This window comes from Sander vitreus, chromosome 12, assembly GCF_031162955.1.
Source record: "Sander vitreus isolate 19-12246 chromosome 12, sanVit1, whole genome shotgun sequence".
Classification (NCBI taxonomy): domain Eukaryota; kingdom Metazoa; phylum Chordata; class Actinopteri; order Perciformes; family Percidae; genus Sander; species Sander vitreus.
The window spans coordinates 16629332-16656479 of record NC_135866.1 but is presented as its reverse complement, the minus strand read 5'-3'; the positions used below and the strand labels follow the sequence as shown (position 1 = coordinate 16656479).

General features: G+C 40.3%; 1 protein-coding gene across 1 annotated transcript in view; it reads right to left on the bottom strand.

The window, feature by feature from the left end:
* colec12 (collectin sub-family member 12) overlaps positions 1-24431 on the bottom strand; it is a 35378-nt gene extending 10947 nt beyond the window's left edge. The window contains exons 1-2 of the mRNA XM_078264141.1: positions 23923-24431; positions 20339-20389 (exon numbers count right to left, since the gene is read on the bottom strand). Coding sequence (XP_078120267.1) covers positions 20339-20389; positions 23923-23929 — 58 coding nt within the window. The 5' untranslated portion in view covers positions 23930-24431. The remainder of the gene's footprint in view (positions 1-20338; positions 20390-23922) is intronic.
* Between the last annotated feature and the right edge of the window lie 2717 nt (positions 24432-27148).

Genomic DNA, 27148 nt, shown 5'->3' with positions numbered 1-27148 from the left:
AAGACCAAATATCTGGTTCTGCTGTATCAATTTAGCAAACTTTCCATTGTTCCCATCTGACATTCTTATAGGAGTGCAATACTAAATTGATAAAGTATTCTTTTAAGACATTTAAAAATTGCAATAGATGGGAAAGACGTGACAATCAGTGAATTAATTATCTGTTCCTTAGTGGGGGGCAGCAATGGAAAATGCATTCACCTTTGGATTCTGACTTGGAACATGGATGTTCAAGCTATTTGAACATAATGTGAAACGTTTGTCTATGGTGGGTAAATAATAACCAAAGATGAAAGTGCTTTAACTGTCAGGACTTACACTTTAAAGTTTTTTGAGTTACCACCATCCCATACTGTACTGTAGAACCTGGCAGAGACAGGTTACAAACTCAGATTGTCATGTTCTTACAGCAATGATGCTTTCACTGAACTAACATGGACATTTATTCTGGGAAGAGCAGCCAGTAACTCTTTCCAGGGTCGCAACATTTTCCCACTGCTTGTCACTGAAGTGTTTTCTGTTCTCTAAGGGATTTTGCTAAAGTAACAATTCTTACAGCAATGTGACACACAGTAATGATGAAAAGCAAATGCTTCCAAGGTAGCTGCAGTATTTTGTTACATAGAATCCAGAAAGAAAACAAACTACTGGGTTTCTATATTCATACTAGATGTGAGCCAAGTAGTTCTTTGATGGCTTGCTTTGTCATAATTACATCCACAGAGGATGTTAAGGTATGGTAAGGTAATCATGGTAAAGTAAACATTTCTGAGACTGAACTCATACTGTTTATTATCCTGATGATGACTATCCGAGCACGCTACAGGAAAGTCTTGGACAATCAAAAGCATCATGTACAATCTTTTCAAATAAAATGAAATAAAAATAAAAGAAAATCAACTAGAGCTTTCAAATCCAAAAGTCACCACAATTTCTTCTTTGCTTGTACTGCTTACTCAGTTTTGTGTTACAAACCCCCATGATGTACCTCACTAGTCAGTGAGTATGTCATGTTTAATATCCAAAGGGCCATTGAGACTTCTTGCTGTCTACGCATAAAGTACCACAGTACATAAACATGCTGACACATACATGTCATGAGCTGACTGAAAACACATTGCTAAACCAAACGGCCCGGTACAGAACAGGCGGGGGGGCTGAGCCTGTTGAGTTTTAAGAAGCTGGACGGCAGCCAGGACATCCCAATCAGAAGATGGAATCCAGCCAGGTTATCCCCAAGAGGTAAATAAATGCCAGAAAAGCCTAGAAAGAGCAGAGGTAACATGAAGAATACTGTATCTTACATATTATTACTGTCAAGTGAGAACAATGTATCTTCAGTTTTGGCCATTTTTTTTGTATTTACACAATCATTTATGGGCTGATCTACCCATGATCTACCCATGAGCATTAATCTCAAAACTACTTTTTAGCCATGCTACCAATTTGGCTCTCGGGATGATTGTCTGTCAGTTGGTCCACCACTTTGGTCCAGACTGACATTTCTCAACACTTACTTTTCTTTTTATCTGCTGTACAGTCCGTTCAGGCCAGGGCCTTCAACTTCAAATGATTTTGACGATGACAGCAAAGATGGTGGTCAGCGACTCAACGCCGGGCAACTTGGCAAGGGGTTCAAATGAGCGGGCACAATATCCTGGTCTGGTCTGGCCTGCCCCCAACGCCGGCTCAGAGGGTGCAACATGGCATAGATGGGTGATGTTATTATACATCCACAGGTGGGACGGATGTCATGGAAATCTCTGTCCATTATTTAGATGGCACAGGAACATCGCACCGTTGTGACGAAAAGAGAGCTGAGCCAGAAGGCAAAGCTCTCAATCTACCGGTCAGTTTTTGTTCCTACCCTCACCTATGGTCATGAAGGCTGGGTCATGACCGAAAGAACAAGATCCAGGGTACAAGCTGCCGAAATGGGTTTCCTCAGGAGGGTAGCTGGCGTCTCCCTTAGAGATAGGGTGAGAAGCTCAGTTAACCGTGAGGAGCTCGGAGTAGAGCCGCTGCTCCTTTGCGTCGAAAGGAGCCAGTTGAGGTGGTTCGGGCATCTGGTAAGGATGCCCCCTGGGCGCCTCCCTAGGGAGGTGTTCCAGGCACGTCCAGCTGGGAGGAGGCCTCGGGGGAGACCCAGGACTAGGTGGAGGGATTATATCTCTAACCTGGCCTGGGAACGCCTCGGGATCCCCCAGTCGGAGCTGGTTAATGTGGCCCGGGAAAGGGAAGTTTGGGGTCCCCTGCTGGAGCTGCTACCCCCGCGACCCGACCCCGGATAAGCGGATGAAGATGGAGATGGAGATGGAGGAACATCAGGGCACACCGGTGGCTATGCGGGTGCTTAAGAATTAGATTACCATAAAAATAGCTAAAGACATTCATGGTGTCCAGAGGATGAACCTTAATTACTTTAGTGATCCCTTGAATTTTCCTCTAGCGCCCCCAACAGGTAATACATTTCACTTATCCAAGAAAATATCTCAACATCCACTAGAAGGATTGTCATGACATTTGGTACAGACTTTCATGTAACCCTCAGGATGAATTCTAATAGCTTTGGTGATCCCTAGCATCTAACATCTAGTGCCATCATCAGGTCAAAAATGTAATTTGTCTAATACTTTGGTTTATGACCACTACCTACAAGACATTTCCACCATCCTCAGCTGTACTTTGTATTAAGGGCTAGTAAATATTAGCAAGCTAAACTAAGATATGAACACAGTAAACATAAAACCTAAACATCAGAAAGTTAGCATTGTCAATGTGAGCATGTTAGCATGCTGACATTAACATTTTTCCAATAATCTCTGAGCTAGCTACTGAACAACAACATCAGCTAACGTTTTTTGACACTATGATGGAACTAAACCTGACACTGACTATAAGTCACAGTAATAACGACCAATTTGACACAATGTTCTAACATTCAGCAATTTTAGTTGCTTACGTTTCAATTTGGGTTCTAATCTGCGCCATGAAATCACCAAATTCTTCTCTGGGGACTACCAATGTTAAACTTCACAACCACACTCCTGCTCTCCCTTTGATATATTAGATAGAGACTCAGCCAAAGGCGGGAGTCTGGCACAACCACCTCCGATTGGTCAAAACTAAGTTTCTGTTAACCCTTTCCTTGACTGGGTCACAGGTGCATAGCATCGGCGGCAGCAACACAGGATATTAAAAGGGAATCAAGCCCTTCGAACCTGTAATTTTTTGTCTTTTGTCACTAATAGACAAGTTCACAAACTCTCACTTGAAGCACTAAAATTGATTTAAAAAAAAAAAATTGTTTAATATTATAATTTTTAGTGGGGCTGAGATTAAATTTAGGGGAGCTTGAGGCCCCCTAAAAAGGGCCTAAAATAACCCATGGCTGTCACGTTAATTCACAAAAAACGAGAAAAGAGGCAGAGAGAGAATTATGGGGGCAGTCCAGTGTGGTGTCTGTATAACAGCTGTATTTCATTTGGACTCTGAGTCAGTCAAAGAAAAAAAAAATTTCAACACTTATTCCCTTATTCCATGTACCTGCCATTAGACTTGCCTGCATGCCCTGTCTCACTCCTGGCTGGCAGTGGAAACTTCCATGGCAACACAAAGAAAGCCTGTACAGACTAGAGCCTTTTTGTGTGAAGACCCTTTGTGCAGAGTGTTAATACTATGTTATATACAGTAACTGGGTGGCTACCACAGCCGAATATGGTCACAAGCCAAAAACCAGTAGTCGCACAGACAGGCCATGCCTGTTTACGCCACATGAATGGAGTCTTGCGGATTACAATGCTGCCAAATGCTTTTCTCACATTTTGAGAGGGAACACATATATATTTTTCTTTTAAGTGGTTCTGCTACTATGTGGTATATGTCTACAAATGTATAAACTAAAACTGTATAAACATACACAAGTAGACAGATTAATGTATATAAAACAAACCACAGAGGATCACTGAGGAGGAAATACAATTTTCAAAGACAAAACAATAATAACAACAATTCGTTATACAAATTAAATAGAGTTAATTTCCCTCGTAACTCCAATCCACTTGAATGAAGACTTACAATAAATGTGTAATTCAGTGGGTAAAATGTATAATACTGCTGTCATGGTTAGGCATAAGATGTTCCATGAAGGCACCCATTCAAAAATATCTCATAGTACACATGATCCACATTCATGATGGCTTAAACTACAACCAGTTGATGCACATTTTGTTCCAGTGGAATTTCAACATCCTCTAGACTAGTAGTTCACAATCTTTTTAGATCTTTTTAGATAGACTTAAAATTATGTAATGTCTACTTGTGACCCCCAGGGCTTTAATGGAAACATGGGCGCTGAGCAATTTAACCAAAAAGAGATTTTGATTCTTGGATTTGTATTATTTGGAGCATGTCACAGTATTCAGTATTTTACATGAAAAAAGTGAATTAATGAAACAAGACTAAGCATCATTTTCACGCTTCCCATTCATTGTCAGAGGTGTCAAGTAACAAAGTACAAATACTTCGTTACCTTACTTAAGTAGAAATTTTGGGTATCTATACTTTACATGAGTAATTATTTTACAGCAGACTTTTTACTTCTACTCCTTACATTTTCACGCAATTATCTGTACTTTCTACTCCTTACATTTTAAAAATAGCCTCGTTACTCCTATTTCAGTTCAGCTTGTTTTCATTCCGGCTTGTCATCGTTCAAAAAAACACACAAAAAAACCTATCCAGATAAATCGCGCCATCCGGATAGAGTAAATTTGATTGTGGTTGGATGAGAAGTATAAACATATACCATTCCGACACCCTATTGGTTTGTATGCGATCCATCGCACCTGCACAGACCTAATACGGCACCGGTGCCTTAACGACCGTTATCTACCGGACCGAATAGCAACGCGGATTTCGGTGCCTTATTAGGTGCAACTTACATGCCTGCGCTTCTCTCTGATGCTCCGAAAACGGACGTTAGAGGGAACTGAAACATCGCCGCACAGGACGCTAGTTAACACTACAGTTGGCAGCAGGTAACGTTAGCCTACCGCTAGCTAGTAGCTGGATTAAACACGGTTAAAATGCTGACAGCTAAACGGTGTAAAAGTGTTTGTATTTCACTGTAGAGGATTGTAACACCAGACTGTAGCTGCCGTTATCTGAAAAACACAGACTCAGCCTGAAATAAGTTATTGTCATTGACGCCTGTCAAAAGAACTAAACCGAAATCCAACGATTATCCAAGTTATCTCACATTAGCGTTGTCTTCTTCATTGGCGCCTATGGCGAGGAAAAAGCTTGTACCTATAAACAATGATCAATAATTACCAAATTTCTCTCTCATATTGCTCCTCATAACCGCTGAAAAATGTAAAAAAATCAAACCAGAAATGTGGTGATGACTGGTCGTTGTTTAGGTACATTAAACCACGTTAAGCTTTTTCACGTTATGACTTATAAACTCCATGAGAACAGTGGGGAGTCAACCCACAGCCGCTCCGCTGCCCTGCTGAAAATGTGAAGCAGAAACGCTTAATGTCAGATAACATCCATAATATTTGGACTTTGGGTTCGATTTTTTGACAGTTTTCAATGGTTAAGAGGAACAATATGAGAGAGAAATTTGGTAATCACTGATGATTGTTTATGTACATTAAACTACATTTTTATTCATTAGTAAGCTACAGGACAGCGTCTTTCAATACATGACATGAAAAAAAAATGAATGCGTTGTACCCAGCACTTCTGGAAATGTACTTCCGAATGTGTCTCTGTCCCCACCACACTTCAAACCAAACTGACGCCCATGGTTATTGTTATAAGTTATTGTTATTAAATTTTTAATAAATCATTTAATTTTGACCCTGTGGCCTTAGCAATACACAAGCCGTTCTTTAATGTCGTCTTGTGCTCCTTTTTTTTTTTTAAGATCAACTTTTTATTGTTTTATATTTTTGAACATACAGAACAGACAAATACAATTGAACAAGGTGCTCCTTTTTTGTGGAGGTGGGGTAGTGCACTATAGGCCTCTGTGGGGGCTAAGCTTTTGTCCTTGATGGCATTTTTTTCCCCCTTACATTACTTTTACTTTTATACCTTAAGTAGTTTTGAAACCAGTACTTTTACACTTTTACTTGAGTAAAAAGCTTGAGTTGATACTTCAACTTTTACAGAAGTCTTTTCAAACCATAGTATCTATACTTCTACTTGAGTAATGAATGTGAATACTTTTGACACCTCTGTTCATTGTCTATTTAAGCAGCCAGGCAATGCATTCTGGTAGCGTCGCGGCAACTTTCGAGCTGCATGCTCCTCATTACCATAAAGTTGAGGTCCAGGCTACTTCCAGGGTTTAGTTTTGTTACTTCCTGTGTCCATGTTCTACACTTGAATTTAGGTAAATAAAGTGACTTAATTGATTTATGTTCTTCTCTTTTGCAATTCACTGCAATTCAGACAGATAAGACTGATGTAATTGTACTTATCTATCTTATAGTGCAACCTAGGCTTGAAGAACTGAGAGTAGTGCTTCTGACTTCATTCTTGAGACAATGCTGAACCTATAACTGAACTAACAAGGGGTGCTGGGGTTGTGGTGTCCCCCTTTGGCCCTTATAGCTACCCCAGTATTAACAGTCGCCAACTGGAATGTTAGCAAGTAAACACTCTTGAACAGGGGAAGTTACCACTGAGACAAATTACTAAGACATTAGGGTCCTTGAATTTCTGAGATAGCCTGGGCCATGTTTTTTTTTCACTCGCTGCTAACAGGTTTATGACACTTTAAATTGGGCTCCGGTACACTAGAACATCTGGACCTTGTTACAGTGGAGCCAAATCAAAGGACGCATGCTAACATTTAATACATAAGCCCTTCATGCCAAGCATCATCAGAATAACGGGCCAATTTTATTTTATTTTTTACTTCTGTGTGCTATTTTGGGTGTTTTTATAAGAAACCTTCTCCGTGATACCAATGATGAGTAAAGAGATCAGTGGTTTACAGCCGCCAGAGATCTGTATGCTGGCTGCATGTCTACAGGATGAAATGCCCTCATTACAAATACTAACGCATGCACAAAAACACACATTGCCTGAAGCTGAACAGTGTCTTTAAAGGCCTTGGCCACAGACTATATGATAAACACCATACTGGGATATATAGTACAATATGGACCGGCGGCTCTGGAAAACATCCTCTTCAGCATGCCATCATACCTTAAGTCTATATTGGCCTGCAAAAAAATTTACTTAGGGACTGTACAAAAATCCCCCCTAATAATTTTTGGAAGGAAAGGTAACTGATTACTTTAGGAGAGCATCGGAAGATCTTTTGAAATTTTTCCTCATCCCGGATACATTCTTCCTTTTAGGAGATTTATTGTGAAAAGTTGTTTTTTTAAATCAAAAAGTTACATCACAAAGATTGCTTTGATTTTTTTTTTTTATATTTAACACTGTTGGGTTTCTTGAAAGAGCTGTCTGGATGGAATGTCTCCTAACACAGCCAGCTATGTGACTAAGGCATCATGTAACTGATTTGAGGAACAGTCAGACATCTAATCGTATACAGTACATATTAGTTAGTAGCATCTGATATAATTTGGATTTACAGTATTTTCATTAAGTGGAATCACAGGCGTTTCAGCCATTCTGCAGCTGTAATAACCATTTACTGTGTAGCTCCTTATTGAAAAAAAGAGTGGCTGGAATGGACTGTCAAAAAAAATGGTAATGCCAGGGAGGGTCTTGCTTTTTACAAAATTATGCATAAGATTCAACCACCCTCCCCAATAATTTTTATCCAGTCCCTTAATTTATATATTTTTTGCTTTGCTGGAAATTGCAGTTTTTACATTTGGGTCAATTTGAATATGATTTGCTTTTAGAAAATTTGATATTCTTGCCTATCACCACCTGCTTTTTATGCTATAAATGCTTAAAGATTAAATTTTCTCTGCAAAGTTTTTATAATGAGCAGGCTGGTGTTTTCTTCTTTAAAGTGCTAGAAAAGCACAAACAGAGCCTATTGGCAGAGGAAACAGTTAGATGGCCTATTAAAACAGGGGTTTAGATCCAATGAAGGAGAGAACATGGAGTTGATTAGATCTGGTTGTGTCATCCCATCTGTGCTTGGTTAGAAGAAGACAGACTGTGACAAATGGGTCCTATGTCGTAATTTCAAGAGACAGACTTTTAAAGCACGCAAGTGTGCCTCAAAAACAAAGCTGGGCCACTGTATTAAGGATACTTTATGGGGCAGGATTGGATGTCAAACAAGTCTTTGTGTTTCAGTCAGCAGTTTCCATCAAAGACTGAAATCCAGGTTTACTGTGTGTGTCTCCTGGTCTCACTGTGGATGGTGAGATTTGGAGATAAATAGTTGGGAGTCACATCTGCTACCACAAGTTTCAGGAATGTGTTGTAGGTCCACCGTGAGCTGGCAAGCAGAGATGGCATTGGCAGGCAGGATTTTATGTAGTTTTAGTGTAATTGAGAATTAATATTCCCTGGGAAAGCTGTAAAATGCAACTCAAATAGCACCTGCAACTACACTGTAAAAATTTATGTTTTTAAAGCAGGCATATGCAAGTATGTAGGCTACACTTATGCAAACACACTAAGGACTTATTAACTTATAGTGAGCTTTATTTTAACTCAATAATTACACTTCTCTCATCACTTGTCATTCTAAATAATGATTATTTTACTTTTTATTTTATATGACTGTGCTATAAAACTGGGCCTGAACCAGAAATGAGGAGAACCATTTAATCTTTAGTCTTGTGCTGAGAAGACCATGCAACATAAATATGCTGTGGTTGTACTAAACATGGTCAGTCCAGCCTGATAATCCATTATTACACAAATGAAACAAACCAAGGTCTGACATTGTTATAACTTCTCTGAAGGCTGAGAAGAGTGAGGGTTGAAAATAGTAACACATTTAATTCCAAGCAGTTCTTACTTTTATGTCCTACTAAATAATGTATATTATTTGCATTGCAAAGTTTTCACCCCCATCTGAATTATTACATTTCCAACTAAAATGCAGGACATTTACAGTAGGAAAATGCACTCCTTCAAAACAGGCATTTCAATTACCATCATACCATGAATTTAGAAAAACATGGAAGCCATAAACTAACTTTATTGGCCTGAGAGGAGAACTAAAGACCCCCTGGCTCCTCCTGCTCATGTTGCAGTGTTGGCATGTTGGAATGAGGTAATTTTAAGTAAAACAGGACCATGAGATCCTCAGAGAGACAGAGAGAGAGAGAGAGAGAGAGAGAGAGAGAGAGAGAGAGAAGTGGGGGTTGATCTTCAATCATGTCAGTCACACTCACATCACATGAGCATCTTTTCTCTCGTCTTTAACTTATGACTTGTTAGAATGTGCAATACATGTTATTCTGCCCTCACTATGTGTGTAGGTGCATAGCTATGCAGAGAGCTAAACTCTCTTCTAATAAAGATTGAAGACAGCAGTTGGCTACCACGAAGTGTTGGACTAAAGGTATTGTAAAAATTAATAAGTAAAGTAACAAGCATCCTGGATTGACAAAGGTATGGACTAACTGTTCAGATAGTATGTTGTACATCATGGCAGGAAGAAACAACATAGTATCACCAGTGAAAAATCAACTTTAAGTCCCTATAGAAAGTACAACAAACATACACGTAGAGTTCACAAGAAAGAGTACATACATATCATCAACAGTTAGCCAAAGAGTAAACAGTTACTTAGAATGTTTACCATAGGAATAAACTAGATCAATGCGTTTTTACTCCCAACTCATCAAATACTGACGCTTGGTCAGTGGCCCTTAGCGTAAGATACCGACGCACAAGACACCCTTTAGCGTATGCATGGGCCACACCGGGCATAGCAGCAGCTCGACCACGGCACTGTAAGATGACATAGTATAAAGAGCGACAACGGTAGCGAGTAGTATTAAAGACCAAGGCAGGTTGGGGTGGTGGGTGGGTCAAACAACACAGGCCTTTCACCCAGGAGACAGGGGTTCACCTCCCGTTGTAGTCCTGGGTGTCACTTAAACGTACATTTTGTAACCCCACCCATGATCTTTCCTAACCCTGACTGTCCTGTCCTTGTCCCGTGTGTGACTTAAACTCACAATTTTAAACCTCAACACGATCTTTCCCTAACCCTAACTAAAGGGGTTTACCCTGCACGTTAAAAAGTAACACCAAGGGGTCCTAACCAAGCATGTTGAAAAATTACGCAAAAGGGGTACGCAGAGCATCAAAAGTGATGCCTAGGGGTCCTGACCAAGCATGTTACCCAGGTTTGGCTCAAAAACCCAATCTCAATTATGAAAAGCACCTCTCCAATATGAGAGGTCCTTAATAGCTAATATTGGGTTCCAAAGGCGCAGTGAGTGATGTAGTCTGCCAACACAAGAAATATGGTTATTATAGCAAAACCCACTTGGGAGATAGCACTGGCCACTTCAATGACAAAACCCACATTAGATATAAAATGGTTTCCGTCACTGGTTTAAGTCATTTACAGGGTTAGGCAAAGTGCACAAGACGATGTAGTAAAGCAAGAAGTTACAGGATGTTGTACTTTAGGACTGAAACTTCCAAGAAGCACTGTGCTATGCTTCTGATCTCATTATTTCTCAACTAATTTTCCTATTACCAAGAAAAACATGCAGCATTCTGATTGTAAAATATGGTTTGGAAGTGTGATCAATATCAAACAAATCTATAATTGTAACCACAGTCTGGAGAAAGATTTTATTTATAATGGCTCCTACGGTTAAGCCTCACAGAGAACTATCTGTGCCTTGGAAGACATCTAAAAATCAGACGCAGTGAGATCAATCAAAAAGCCAGACTCTTCCTAATCTCTACCTCACCACAACAACATGAACACAAATAAACTGAGACATATTTTGTCATGTGGGTTAAGAATATATCATAGATTCATGTGGACCCAAAACCGCTGCTTTGGTGCCAAGTTGAACACTGGAGTTTACTCCACAGAACATCTGTGCAGTTGGGTTTTCGTGTGGTCACGCCTGCTGGGTGGGCCCGGCTTGGAAACACTTAAGACACTGAATCAGCAACAATCAGCACCCAGCCTGATGATCATCAGCCTGAGCTGAGTCTGTCCGCACAACACTTTCAAGCTTCATTGCCCAGTAAAGCCGATAAAACCACACAGTGTGGACCCAGCCAGCTGTCCAGCCAAGTCTGGCTTTACATTTCGGGTAAGACGCTGCCACAGAGAGGTGGTCTAACTGCCAGCTCATGCAGGCCAGTGTAGCTGCACTATGGTTCATGTCGAATGTTATGTAATGTATTATTAAACTAAGATTTTATCAAGAAATGCAGTATTCCAATTGTCCAAAGCACACGAAAAACACATTTTCTCACTTATGCTGGTGCTATAGTCATGCAGACTGTTTAAATTGCATCTGCTAACAGTTTTGAGATATCACCTCTGAGATTTTTGTGGCTACCCAGTACAAAACATTGTGCTCTCAAATTATTGAATAATTAGCCTGATTCAAGGCTTCTGAATTGCTGCCCACATTTCCAAATGTTAAGTCATATCGATATGTTGCTGTGCTCATTAGGTGCTTTCCGACCGGATAGTACTTGTACTTTTTAGAGGAAAAGTACACTTCTAAGTAGTTCTAAGAACTACTCTCCCCCAAAATCTTTTTTTCCGTTTGCATTCCCACTGGCCAAGTGGCCATAGGGACTGGTAGGAGGGGTAAGGGAGTGACGCAAGCACGGCAACGGTCTTTATAGCATCGTCACTAGACCTTAGCGCCACATACAACAACAACAAAGTAGCATGGAGGAGGCCGTACATGGCCAGCAGTGCCTGCACCTCCGCATCAGTCCATTTTTCCGAGTTCCGTATTCTGTCCATTCTCGTAGTAATTCACGTAATGTTTTGCTCAACACAGACGGGGCTTTATTATACTTGGAACAGACCCCGCCTCTGCCTACTGCGCTGTGGACTTGTGTGTGTGTGTGTGTGTGTGTGTGTGTGTGTGTGTGTGTGTGTGTGTGTGTGTGTGTGTGTGTGTGACTGTGTGTGTGTGTGTGTGTGTGTGTGTGTGTGAGATGGCCGGCGAGCCGCAGGACACGCTTGTGGAGTTTAACTCCGAAAAGACAGTTAACTACAGGTTCCCGTTAATCTTATGATGGACATGTGTTGTGATATTTAAACAAACGAACCGTCAACAGCGAAATAAAAGCCTCTTATTTACGAGAGCGGTCTGAGAGACCTCCAGCTTACAGCGAGGTGTCTGAGCAAGACTGGCCGAGCGACGAGCTAGAGGCCGGGGCAGGCGCTTGCTGGCTGTCGACTCTCTTCATGGAGGTTCTCAACTCCGAAAACTTTGAAGCAAATTGTCAATTCGGCATCAATCTTCGCAAGACTTTCGAACATTCGAAATCTAAACAGTCAATTTCTCGCCTAAAACGTTGTCAGAAGTGAATTTAATGATGAATAAGATGATGAAAATTGTCCCGTTGTTGGTTGTTGCTCTGTCTGCAAGTTCCGAGTTGGCAGTGGGCGTGACTTATAAGTTCGACCAATCAAGTATACCTAGGAAAAGGGAAAAGGGAAAAGACCCTGCTCTGAAGTAGGAGCTAAAAAAGTACGCCACTGAGGCCAGAGGAACTTCTAAATCCCCAAATATTTCCTGTCGGAACATGACGAAAAAAGTGTTCTAGGAATGTTTAGTTCTAAGAACTGCAAAAATCCCTCTGGTCGGAAAGCCCCTAATGACAGCTGTTTCCACAGTTGCAAAAACAACTAATCACATCATAATCCTAAGAATAAGTTGTCATCCGCCTATGCCAGAGCCAGAAAAATAGTGTCAGCGAAATGGTCATAAGAATGGCAAATAGCTTGGATGTGACTGACACCGTATGCAGCTTGTTGTAAATCAACGTACAAAAATAACCTCTCTTCAATCAGCATATCTTAATTTACATGACAAATGTTAAGATAACTGCCCCCAGCTATCGCTAACCACGTCAACTTAAAATTATATCAAAAACGGCATACATGACACAATGTCAAACTTGTGATTCATTCATTTAGATTATTAGGCTGATGAAAAATTGTTATACGTTTAAGATTCAACTACAACATCCATTTCCAGAAACAGTATCCCAATTAATCTGGCAACACATTCTCACTCCCATCTCGTAAAATACAGACGCTTGGTCAGGTGCCTTTGTCGTTGTTATTGACGCTAAAAGTCTCCTTTAGCGTCATATAACACGCTTTAACTAAACGCGCTTGGTCGAGACTATTGGCGTCCCTTTTGACGCAGTTAGGTTAAGGAAAAGCTCATGGGTTGAGTTTAGGGGAAAGGTCGTGGGTAGGCGTACGTTTCTGTGACTCGCGGGAACGGGACGGTTTTAGGAAAAGGTCGTGGGTGGGCTTACGCTTCCGTGACACCGGTTAAAGAATAACGGGATGGTTAAAGACACACGCGGGACACGAACCCCGGTCTCCTGGGTGAAAGTCCTGTGTTTGACCCATCCAACACCCCGACCAACCTCCCTACATGGAATTTCCCCCTTACATAGTACTCGCTAAACCCCGTGTTCATGCTGTTCTCCCCGGTACGTTCTACAAACACGCTGAAGGGCGCTTTTTTCGTCGCTTCAGACGCTGACAGCCACTGTCCAAACATCCGTATTTTACGAGTTCAGAGTGAGAACAGGTTGAATCTGGATAATCCACAGACCTCACAGTTTTTTTCAGATGTGTAGTAGTGCCAATAGGTAATGATTAAAACATCTTGCACACATGTACACACAGGTAACATTCAAGTCACTGGATTTTTTGTTTTTCAAGTAGTTCCAATGTAAAAAATAAATAAAAAATTGCACCAAAACTACATATATTACTATACTTCAAGAAGTAAGTGAGAAAGTCACAGTTTTTGTTCAGCGTGGGTGAATCAACACTTAACTATTGTACCAAATTACTTAACACTTAATCTTGCAGACATAAAAAGCTGCTATAAGTATGTTCAGGCAGACCGAGTTGTTCTGATATTTTCCTTTGCAGCAGACTTACCGATGTGACTATAAAAACACATGCCTGACTTGAAACGGTCATCTGAGCTCAACGGAAAAACTCTACATGGCTGGCTTCTTTGCACAACATGCAGACATTTTTCAGTATCTCCAGAAATTGTAATGTAAAGTACTAAAGCATAAACAAGAAAAACAGTGAGTGGTGTGCTGGTATGGGGCCAACCTAATCACAGCCAGAGAAACAAACGCAGGAGGGTCTTAGAGTCGGATAGTAAGTAGCACTGTGACCCACAGCACAACAAAGAAAAATACACATTTTTCATTCTAGCTTTCTGCAGTTTTTTAAAGAGAGAAAGCAACAAGGTTGATGTTGGCCCTCTCTGGAGCCAAAAGACCTTCACTAAGCGTAACACGGACGCTGAGCCATATGCAGAACTTTTTCAGCCTATCTGAGACTTGTTGACAGAAAATGGAGTCAGACACTTCCAATACTTGCATGTGTTATTCTTGTGACTGAGCCAAAACCTGCTGGGAAAGTAGAGCTTAACAAACATCCATTATGTGAAAGAAGACACCCTATGAGATGTTAACGTATCCCTCGGGGATACGTAGCATGGAGTGGTTTGAAGAAGTGTGATGAGGTGGTTAGGCCGACTTCGGTCAAAACAACTATGGCTATATATAAAACCGTTTACTCTCCACTGCAACTCCAGAACTGTCATGTGTTATATCTGAAATCCTTTTTCATTGACATATTGAGTTAATAGGAGCTCCTTCTCTAATGTCTGCATATCAATGTCTGTATGTGTTTAATAAGTGCCTTCTGTAAAGATAAGATGGAAGTCAATGCAGCTGTAGCTCATTGATCCACCAGCTTGATAGCAAATGGAGCCATGCAGTAGTTCAAGCTGTTCCATATACCATCCTCACAGTATATGAAAATGTGAAATATTTGATACCAGGCATTCCATAATAACTATTTGGCAGTCTTAGCTGAATACACCAATAATGAGCATTGCATCCATGCTGCTTCTTGCAAATGTAACTCCTTCTACCTTCCTCTCATATTTAGATTTATGTAGATGTATTTGTATGTAAGTTTTTCACAATATGTGTTCATGTCAATTCAAATGTTGCCAAAAGGCTTTGCTTAGGGACAGTATGGTATACAAAGTATGGTATAGATAATATATGGTTACAGCAGAGTTAGGGTGGTTGAGGTTACTAAAATTATGGTTAGGGTTGCAAACAACCCCAACACCAGTTGTTTGTCTGCAACAGAGCACATACTCTGGTCTCCTGTATGAAAGTAAGATGCACTACAGGCCCATTCACCAACCTGATATTCACACATGTACACATATACAAACTCTAACACATATTTGTTATTTAATCCACTCAACTAAATAAAAACACAAAATGGAGAAAAGTGGATTGTCGAGGTAAAAAATATCCCAATTCTCTACGATATGACTTTAATGACACATATACGTTGTTGTGTGCGTTAACGATGCTCGTGAGAGAAAGGAGTGTGTGGGAACACACCATTACTGTCGGTCTCAGTACATAAAGGGCACATTACTTCCTGCATTGGTAACCAATGATGGCAGCAAACATAAATTATGCCTGACAGAATTGTCCAGGATCAACAGGCCGTCCTCACCCAGAAAATGACGTTCAAGTCATTTGTGCAAGCTGCTTATAATGACCCATATTTACAATTGTCGTTAGGTGGCAACCTCTAGTGGCTGTAGTAATTATCGCGGGCAAACAAGAAAGTAAGGTAACAAAGTATAACAGTCCCAACTTGCGCATATAAAGACAGGTTGGGTTGGTGGATGGGTCAAACAAACACAAGACTTTTACTCAGGAGACCAGGGTTTATGTCCCTTGTGAAACCAGAAGTCGGTTACGGTCACTTTTAAATTAACCAACTTCGTCTGTGATGTAGGTATGTCCATGACGTAGTTACACTCTGATTATAGTAGGCTAGTTTTTACATGGCAAATTTTAAACCAGTCCCTGAGTATTTTGTTGCCTAAATTTAACTAGTTCCATTTCACAACGTTAACTACGTCTTTAAAACTGAGACCATCACGTTAAATAGAACAGTCACGTGATTAAAACTGCCACTGCGGTCATGTGTTACAGTCATGTGTTCTGTTGTTTAGGTATGAGGATATGTTGGGATGAATGTAATTTGTAGGATACTGAGATAAAAAAAAACGGTATTGTGCTCTTTAACAACTGAGGATGTAATAAAAAACAAACTTTGAAAAACCCAAAAATTGGCATTTTCCCTCTGAATTACTTTTTTCCAGTTATATTTCATGATCAGTCAGTCTCATGTTTGGCTCCGTGTACAGTTATATACTACCTGAAGACATGCTGACTCGCACTTAGCCTCCACTGTGAGAACGCATTCCTCTACTGACTAGTAAGAGGAGTTGCAGCAGACTTATTCTAATCACCATCTGCATTTGAGTCATTATCAGCTTTGTTAAGCAAAGGACTGCTCTTCAGTGCAGGTTTTTTTAAGCTGACCTGCAGCTGACCTACGCCTGTTCCCCCACCAACACTCTCAGCAGAAGTCCTCATGGCATGCTCTACGCTGGCCCCTGCAGGGACGCAGTGATTTGTGTGGTGTCTGGGATGCATTCCTGCCTGCCTGTCATTGGTCAATCCGGGATTGACCCACCATCCTTTTGACCAGTCACAGACCGCTCCTGCAGATCTGCAGGTCTGGGATAAGATCAACAAATCAACCCAGCAGTGCTATGTGTTTCTCTTTTTGTTACCTTGTTGTTAAAGTCTACTTCTTTGTAATCCTTTAATGTTTTCTCCCTCTCTCATCCGACTCACTCCACTCTTTATTCAAAACACAAGCGAGTAATCTTTCATTAGGACGACAGAACACAAACTGCATGCATGTCCTGGAGGGGGTTGTAAGTAACAGGCAGGCATTCCAAAAACATTCTTTTCTGGTAATAAAGTCCCCGTAAATTAAAACCACTTGCTGTTGTGCTCCTAAAAATAAGTCAAGCAAGGAATGCTACTCCTCAGCCGAAAATAAAACTGTTGACAAATGCTTCCCCCTTGAATCAGAAAAAATAAAGCATATTAATAAAGGCACAGAGGAACACCAAGTTGTAAAATATAGAAATAAATACTTTTTTTTAATCTGAATCTTCTCCACTTGAGGTTGTATTTTGTTCTCTTTTTCCATCCCCCTCTTCCCTCTTTTTCCTTGGCACATTGCTGACACAGCACAGCCCAAGCATAGACTCTGAAGGCCCACAATGTCTCCCTCTCCACCTCTCTCTCTCAAAGTATATAGTTTTGGACTGAATAAACTTCCAGTATGGATACAGGAAGTGGATCAGCAACTTCTCAGGTTTGGACATACTCTCAGTGGGATAATAGACCTCTTGTGGAAAGCAGATGTCAAAATGAGTCAAGGACCTCATTCCTCTCCGTACTGAGGACATACAAAAAGTACAACATATTTCTCACATACATGAGAGTGGTATTAATCTTATCATCTAACTCTCAGTACGAAAGTGAATAAGCATAATTCCTAAAATGTCAAACTACTCATTTAAAAAAAACTTATGTATGTAATAAATGAGCGGAGAAACAACAAATGCAGATGCTTCCACACAGGATGCATAAGGGTCACTGAATGGTTCACCAGTTTCATCATGTTCTGTTATTTGAGCTGTTTCTACAAATGTTTTGATATGTTTCAAGTATCTGATACTCAACAGATAAATTATTTGGTGGAGTGTTCCTTTGACCCTTGCTCCTGTACAGATGCTTAGTAGCCAGAGGTCAAGGAGCGAGAGTAAAAAGTACAGATGTTATGAATAAATATGTGTTCAATAAATCTTGTCTGAATCACACATTCTTAAAAAAAATAATGTTTGGTTTTAAACACACACCTTCGGTGGTTAGGCAATAAGCTGTGTGCACATATGTATCATGTCGACACACTGTGGACCCCTACTGCACTCACACTTCCTGACATACAACTGCTGAGTGTTTGGATGACACACACACTCTAAAACACCTCTTAAACCACAGAGTCCACTGTGACCCTTTTCTCCTCAAAGTGTTGAAACGTGATCTTTGTTCTGGGACAGAAGCAGGAGAATGTTATCAGGAGACACAAATACATCATACTGAAGTTATGGTTCTTCAAAGCTATCTATCTAATAAAGGCACTAAGGCAGGAGTCGCTCCGGTGCCGGCACGCAGCATTCCATCCAACCCGCATGCTCAAAAGAACAAAGGACGTCACACGCAGCACGTTGACAATGCAATAATAAACATGGAAGCAACTGTGTACTATTGCGCGGTGGGACGTTCAGAGTGGCAAAGATGTTCATAAAAGTATTACCAAGTATAACCAAATTTGGGAAATTGTAGTGACAAATGTACTGTCACTATCTAATAATGTCAACTTCCAACATAGGCCGACAGCTCGTGGGGTGAGTAATGGAAAAAAGCACCAAATGTTTGTACAGAAAGCTTCGTTATTTTCTTAATAATGTTTACTTCTTTTTTTTTTAAAGATTATTTTTGGGGCTTAGCACAGCTAGGTGAGAAAATGCAGAGAGAGGGGGAAGACATGCAGGAAATCATCACGGGTTGGACTCAAACCCTGGACCTCCGCGTCGACGCAGAAGCCTCAAAGTATATGTGCACCTGCTCTACCTTTTACTTGTTCTATGATCAGATATTGCCTGATTTCAATTAGAAATCAATCGTGCAACAATTAAGACAACATTAAACATCCATGCATTTAAGAGAGAGATATGGCTTGTTTTGTTACACTGTTTCTATATTAAAAGGTGGCCAGGATAGCTCAGTCGGTAGAGCGGGCGCACATATACAGAGGTTCATGCCTCGACGCAGAAGGTCCAGAGTTTGAGTCCGACCTGTGACGATTTCCTGCATGTCTTCCCCCTCTCTTTCTCCCCCTTTCATTGCTTTCCCATCATCAAAGGCGGAAATGCCCCCAAAAAAATGTACTAAGGTGTTAGTACCAACATTTAAAAGTTAATTACATAATACCCTGGGCTAGACTGGGTAAACCCAGCCCGATCTGCCGGCGATTTGATTTCTCCCTGCAGCTCAGGCTGGAAACCTGTACGTTTATCTATCCAGCTTCCGTTACAAATTTGCGGGAACCAATCACAAACTGGCTTATCCATCTGGCGCGCTATTGGCAGGTTTAACACGATGACGATAGAGCAACGACCAAGCAGCTTTTTGTTTACATTCAACAAGCCGGCCACCGAAGCGCAGCACTCCATGGCAGCAACCCGTTGATGCCGCTGTCGCTGCTACGTCACCTGGATCGTTGGTCTGATTGGTTGAAGGACCATCCAATTGCGTACAGAGTTATTTGAACTATGCCCGTTGATCACGCCTCTTGTGCAGTAGAAAATACAGAGCAGACTCCCCAGACTAATGTTCAATCTTAAAAGATTGAGCTTGGTCTGGTGATAGCCAGACTAACCCTGGGCCTCAATTTTCTTATTGACTATTGATGCATAAACCTAACAGTCTTTTAAGACACAGTTTAATACATCAGGCAAAAACCTTGGACTACTTTTCAAAAGTAGGCTTTGCATATTTTGATAAAATCTCTCTTGGTGAAAATGACTGTGGCTTGTGTCAGGAGAGCGGCTTGAACTCAAGGAATGTGTTAACGTAACATTTTTAAACGTGCTACACACAGCTGTATTACCAACGTCTGGCCACTGGGTATCGTTTTTATTGCCTGATGAGTGAGTGAGATTATGAATCCGTCTGGAAAATTTGAATCTGAGAAACAGAAGAAAAGGAAATCAGCAGAACCATTCTTGAGATTTTCTTGGTTTTGGACCAAGTTATTATGTGTAGTTTTGTGCCAAGAGCATAGAAAAGTAAACTCAAACGCTGATAAGGTTGCAAAGTCAGGCGACTGGTCAGGAACACCCAGGATGCTGCGGTTTCCCTTTCCATGTACACCACTGCTGTTATAACAGAGAACTAAAAATGAAAGCAGCAGCCAAAAATAAATGAGTTTCTTGGAAACGAGGTGTGGTCTTCTTTTAAACTTGTGGATTATTGTAAGTGGATTACAGCCAAGAAAAATAGTGTATTTAAAGAAAATATTCTTTATGCAATCATTTGTAGAATTCACATCACAGATGTGCCATTAGGGATATAAACCAGTGAAGGTGGTCTTTTAAGTTCACAGCTTGAAGTCAAGAAGTCCTTTGATACTCACCAAACCTCTTATAACCAAAGGACTGCACCTCCTCCTCATCAGCAAAGTCGTCTGGAGGGAGAACACAAGGAATTAGAGACAATGAGCTATGGAACTAGTCATATTGCATTTAAACATTAAAAACTAGAGTACTACTTTATATTATTACATCTACTGAAAATAATTAAAATGACTAACTTGACTAACTTAACTTGATAAGCCTCAGTTGTCTTTACTTATATATGTTTGTTACAATACAAAATCAAATCGGAGAAGCTCTTGGCACAGCACGTATACATGGACAGAGATATACCAAAAACTCCAAGTAACATTACATTCACTCGTCGTATACAGTGTATCCCTAAGTCGTACAGAATCACGTATAACCACGCCACTGCGGAGGAGGCAAAACAACCTTGTGTAACCATTGGTCCAGACTCTTTGCCATGGGAGTCAGGAACATCTACAAGGCCCTGGTCTTCTCTTAACCTCCAGACACAGAACAAAGCCTAACAACATTAAACATGTCAAGGGTGAAGGACTTTAAAAAGGCAGTTTAGGCTTATTACCACCAAAGCATAATATTACTAGAACACTTAGACACAAAAATCTGAAGTCAAGGAGCCAATAACAAGCTTTTTCCAGAGCTCTCACAGTCTTCATCAGCAGATAAAGGTTGCTCAGTTTTCTGCAAACTCAGCAAACTTTTTCTGCTGATGAAGAATGCTGTTGAAAGCTCCAGTATAAGCAGTTAAGTGGAACTTGACCTTAGAAACGGTAGTTGGACAAAAAAGAGATCAAGGATGAACATTCACAATCAATTTCAATCCTATTAGTCTTATTTAGTCATTTTTAAATATCTATTTTTCAAAGCTTTTATGGCCTCGATCACAGAGAATTTGTTTTATCTCTGTGTTACAGTCCACCGATGCTATTCTTTGTGCAGTCAATGCTTAATATTAAACACAAAATACACCCTGTCTCGATCAGATTAGCTCAGCTCTTTAAAGTAAACTCTGCTTTTCTTTCACTTGGTGGGATTACTCCCATCTCCCATGAACTGACATGCCGTGAATGTCTCCTTTCAAGCAGCTCTTGCGTCTGTGGGAAAGCTTTTTTTTCTGTGTCATCATCCATGGCCAGTGAACATTAAGTAGGAGAACATGTCCCAAACATCTTCAGAAAAAAAACTCTTCATCTAAAATTCCAAAAGCAATGAGGTGTGGCGATTTGAGAGCAATGGCTGTCTATCAGAGAAATATAGAATGGTTCCTTATAGTGAAAACAGGTGAATGAAAAACGCTGATGGGACATTATCCTATATGAGGTGTATTGCATGCCACTTCTTGAGTTTAATATGTTCAGAAATGACGTGCAAGAAATCACAATGACTTTTGAGCAGACATCTCATGAGAGAGAGCAGCAGAGCAGAGCGAGTTAAAGTGACAAGAACAATCTAAACAGTTGTAAATAATTTGAAACCACATCTTACTTGAGGAATGTACCTTTCCAAATACCCCCAATACTCTGTTTTCTGTTTGTGAAACTTTCCAAGCAACATGATTGTGTTCTATTACAATGTTACCGTAAGTATGTTTGGTTTTTAAAGTGCAATTCGGGGAAATGGAGTTCATAGCATTTTGCCCATGGGGTTGAAAACTTACTGGATTTCAAAATAGAAACTCAGTGTAATTTGGATTTTGGGATGAATATTACTGTATGGAGCCATGATACATAAAAATGATTGCTCAACATCACAGGAACAGATCCCAGTGAGCACTGGGTTATTTTGCAGGTCAAAGGATAGCCCAAGCATCATGGTTAAAACTGGGTTACACATAACTATTGGTTAAACAGCATTTTGATAACTATATTCCAATATAGTTATCAAAATGCTGTTGAAACAATAGTCATATCTTATAACTAGAACTCTCACCTTCTAACCAAATTTAGCTCAGCTTTAACCTAAACATCTTTTGGCCAACAAATAAGTGCTCACTGGGATTGATGACATACCACAATATAATTTTATGAAAATGACACTGACTATCATGCATTCCTGCACCCTGTAACATGCTAGTGGTTGTTCTCTGAAGTGGCTATTAGTCAATAATCAAAACCAAAGAAGCTTGACATCAGAAGGCCTCTGATGCGCCACAGGAATAAACTGGATGCAGGCAAAAGAAGTCCATTGTTCATACATTAATTTATGTAGCTTTTCACCACCATCTCATGGCCTTCATCTGTGGATGAGTAAACTCCGTCTACTGATAAAGGTCTTGAAGTTCCAGAAAAAAACAAGTTAAGTGGACTTTGTGACAAGATTTTTTGACAACAAGCTCAAGAAATTTTTCTTGTGGTTTCTCTATCCGTAGCAATTACGCAAACAAAAAATAAAGAAAGCATTATCCCTGCTTCTGTAGCTCAGGTAAAAAACAGACCTTCCAGATGCATGCAGGTCCTACAGTATACCTGCCTACTTATATTTCTCATTTAATAGGAAACCCCATTACCTGTAGCCGAAGCAACAGCTATTCTTATATAAAGATAGTGATACAGTGCTGCCAGATTCTTATAAAACAAAAGAAATAACTTTAACAAGAAAACAACAAAAATCTAGAATAAATCGAATACACAAAAGAAATAAAAGCTCCCACTGCTGTCCTCTGAAAACTTAAACATAATGGTGATTATGTTAAATCCCATTGCCTCTCAATGCAATTACAGTAGCAACAGGAAGGGGCCAACATGGCAGTCACATCGTAGATTACTCTGAGAGCTGAGAGTTGTTCGTATTCATTCCCACAATGCAGAGCTTTGTATTAGTATTCTAAGGCGGACCGCAAGATGGCAGGAGTCATGTAGTGTTTAAATGTAATGGACCAGAGCTTGCTGACCTACGAAGGGCCTTTGTGAGTGGGTGAGAACGTCAGGCAATTTAGCAAACACCGGATCACCACATTATAATCACATCTGGGCAAACTTAAAATGAATGAAATTCATGATTTGTTAACCACTGACCACCATGACCCATGCACTTTTGGGTCTCCATGTAATGTGGTCAAAGGCTGCAAGTCATTGGATTAAGGGTCCGGGTGAGCATGCGCGCGGAGTTTAACCACATTAAAGCGTTGTTGCACGGGAGTTAAGCCCGACTCAGTGTTTCCTTTAGTGCTCTTTATTTCTTAAAACCAAGACAAACTTTGGCCTAACGCGTTCAAGCGCAAGAAAAAATTAAAAAGAAAGCACTTTGAAAGTAAATATTTAATTACTAACACAAAGTGACTACGGACTTGTTCTCTTGGTGAAGGTATAATCATGTTTTCTTGGCTTTGTTGTGAATTTTCTGCTATTGTAAGTTAGTGTTTGATGTGCAGCAGCAGCCAGATGCAAAACAATCCCATGCAGAGTCCCCTAATTGAAACCAGATGTCAGACGCGAGTTGTAGCCCACGCATTCCTCACGTCTCTGTCCAAGAGAAAGAGGCAGAAAAGTGACAAAGAAAGTGCTAGAGGAATGTTGTGCGAGCAGAAAATTGACCAAGTGATCAACCTCGGCGTGCGCTTCAGTTAATTTTGTTAAATAATTGTTCTTTTTTTGCCTACCTTTCATTGTGGTTTACAGGACTCTACCGTTGTGAAGCTGTTGTTTGAAGTCACATCCACAGCATCGCAATGGCATTTGCCCCCAAGTTCCCTTTGAGCGCACAGCGCCTTGGATCTTCGAGTATGCCAATATCCACTGTTTTTGTAGTAGTAAGAAATAAGAATTCAAAGCTCCATCCGTGACTCTTTACACTGGGGACGAGCTCTTACAGCGCAGGTAACTTCAGTGTCGCAGCTCAGTTGGTGCAGCAAAAAGAGGAATGAACTTTGTTGCAAGTAAGTAGGAGTTACAAGAGCAAGACAAAAAAAAGATCTTCTTATTTATCTGGTAGTTTGGAAAGATGCTGAGGTGAGGTGTATCTTAGTCCAGCCCAGCACTCTGGTGGTACCCGCAGCAGTAACCGGAGAAACTCTAAAAGTGAAGGAATCCAAACGTGAGAGGAAGTGGTGCGCCCGTAGGGCTGCTCGGAGAAGCTAGGAGAAACAACGTGTTCCCACATCTGTGCGCACCGTCTGCACCCCAGTGTGTGTGTGTGTGTGTGTGTGTGTGTGTGTGTGTGTGTGTGTGTGTGTGTGTGTGTGTGTGTGTGTGTGTGCGCGTGCGTGCGTGGGTGGTAGTCCCCCCCCCGGCCTCTTTATAGCTGTGGCAAATATTTTCATACATTTTTAATCCCACCTTGAGGGAAATTATTGATGTGTTTGATAAATAAAATGTAGGTTAACACTGAATGAGTATTCTTGTGTTTATTGTTAGTATTGTTAGTCTTTTGTACAACCAAAAATATAGAGCGCTGATGGTATGTAACACTTGTGCTTCATATATTTGGTACACCAAAAACTATTTGAAATGGTCTAGAACCGTCACTGGGGTGGTTTCGAAAAGAGTGTGAGTGAAATGTTTCTGTCTTGGTAATTATTTTTATACAAAATGGGCTACTTTTATATGGAAATTCATCTAATTTAAGATTGTATTTAAATATGTGATTATCTAAAAATAATGTAATGACTTATACATGAATGTGCAACTCCCACTACAAAATTTTGCAATACGTAAAAATAGAGAAACTCTTTGAGCCTGCACCATAGGTCTACATTAATTAATATGTTTTGCCACGTGGAGGCAGCAACAAGCTGTAAAGTGAACATGAGGAATGTGTTATATACCTATTTACACATCCAGCAGACAGGGAGCAACATCATTCATTTACAATTGTGTTTCTGGCCAGCTGATAAATAGCAGTCCAATATTCAATCTCTTTTAGCTCTTTTTTGTTTTTGTCTCTACCAAACCTGGGGGGGAAATGTCTGTCTCTTTAGCTGCAAACGCTCCACTATGTTAACCGGCTAAACGCTGACTGTGTCTTGTCTGCTGTTTGGAGCTGGGCATGTAGTGTACAGTGGGTTTTTACGGTGAGCTTTTTCACTGAAAACAGCATGCTTTGGCTAAAAACACTGATAAGAGTGGTGGAACTGAACCAAAACAGCAAAGTCGTGGGGCATAAAACCAAAACAATGAGCTGAAAAATGTAAAATTCTGCAGCCTCGGGTAGTAATTATCTGTAGGTTTGTCAATACAAGTGCCACTATTCACATTGCACGTATTCACATAATGTATTGTTATATACAAGCATTAAGTATAGCAGCTTTTAATACAAATGGACTGGAAACAGTGATCACTTGTGTCCACAGAAGACAATAATACAAAATCCCAAGTAGGATTTAACATCTGCTGTTTGTTAACCATGACGATTGCTGAAAGGCAAAACATGCCTCATGCAGTTATTCTTTTCAATTGGAGTTTCCATTCCTCACACACTTGTTGCATGCTCATGATTGTATATTACTTTAGACTGAGGAAATATCTAATCCACATCCCCCTTTGAGCTTTTCTGTTGAACGAGCTACAATAAGACATCATTCACACCAATCCTGTTTCCTCAAACAAAACTCAACCCAGCTCTCAGACCTGTTGGTTCCCAGTCGTTAACGGTTTCATCCATTATACCTCAGCTTTCTGTAAAACAGTTTATCGCCTGCACCTGTTTATCTCTTTAGTTTAGGGCTCCATGCTTTGATCAGTACCACAAAACTTTACACAAGACCACATCGTGAGCCGGTTATATGGACCTGCTGCTTCACCTTGAAGTTTATAAATCACTCTAAAAATTCAAAATTGCATTTTTAGAGATGAGCGAACATCAGATTAACAAAAAATAGATTTCTCCTGGATCAATTCCTAAAGTTTTTTTGGGATTCACCTTTATTGCCCTATGATTGCGTGCATGCAGCCTCAGACCTTTTTTATTGTCAACTGTTTTACGTTTAGGTCAACTACGGGAGAACATGGGAAAAATGTTTCTCCCTGCAGTGTTATAGGAACCAGGTGTTGAAGGTGTCAGCAAGGCTGCAGACTGAGCTGAAACGCTGGCTGTTTTTGATTATTATCCAGCAAGGACCCTATTTTCTGGGTCACGGCATGCAAAGAGGGCACATTTTTTAGGTAGATGGGGTACCAGTGAAGAGATGCGGACGGAGGAACCCTTTCACCCCTCACATTCCAGGAGTGGAGATGATAAACAGCTACCTATTAAGAGGAATGTTTCCTTATACTAAAAATAATCTGAATTCACATCTGGGTATAGATCTAAAAATAGCTGGTGGTAATTTATACATGACAGACTAACGTTACCAATCACTAATATGGGTTGGTTGCATATTTACAGGATTAGAGAATTACTACAAGGTTCACCATCATAATTCCGCACTGACAAATTATATTATCTATCAAATACGAGAAACACTATGAGTGTGCGTGTTGCATCAAGGATCATTTAACAGCTGATGTCAGTGCACCCAAGGGCCCTGCCCACCACAGTTTATAGGCATATTAATATAACATGTTTCATTATTTGTGTGTATTATGAACATTTCCAATACATTTTTGTACAAAGTAAACTGCTCTTTTTACCAGGTTTAATCAATAGTAGATCATTTTACTTTCCCTGTATTTCATTTATTTCCCTCCTCTGGTATACAATTGAACCTTTCTGTATTTTAATCAAATGATTATAAGTGTAGAGAGAGGTTATTGGCTTCTGTACTGGTTTTGTGTGATATGTTACCACATATCAAATTAACAATGTTTCCTAGTGTGAACAGTAGCCTATGTCTGACATGAGTAAGCAATCTCTTATGCAAAACAAACCTCTCTCGCAGCATGTTAATG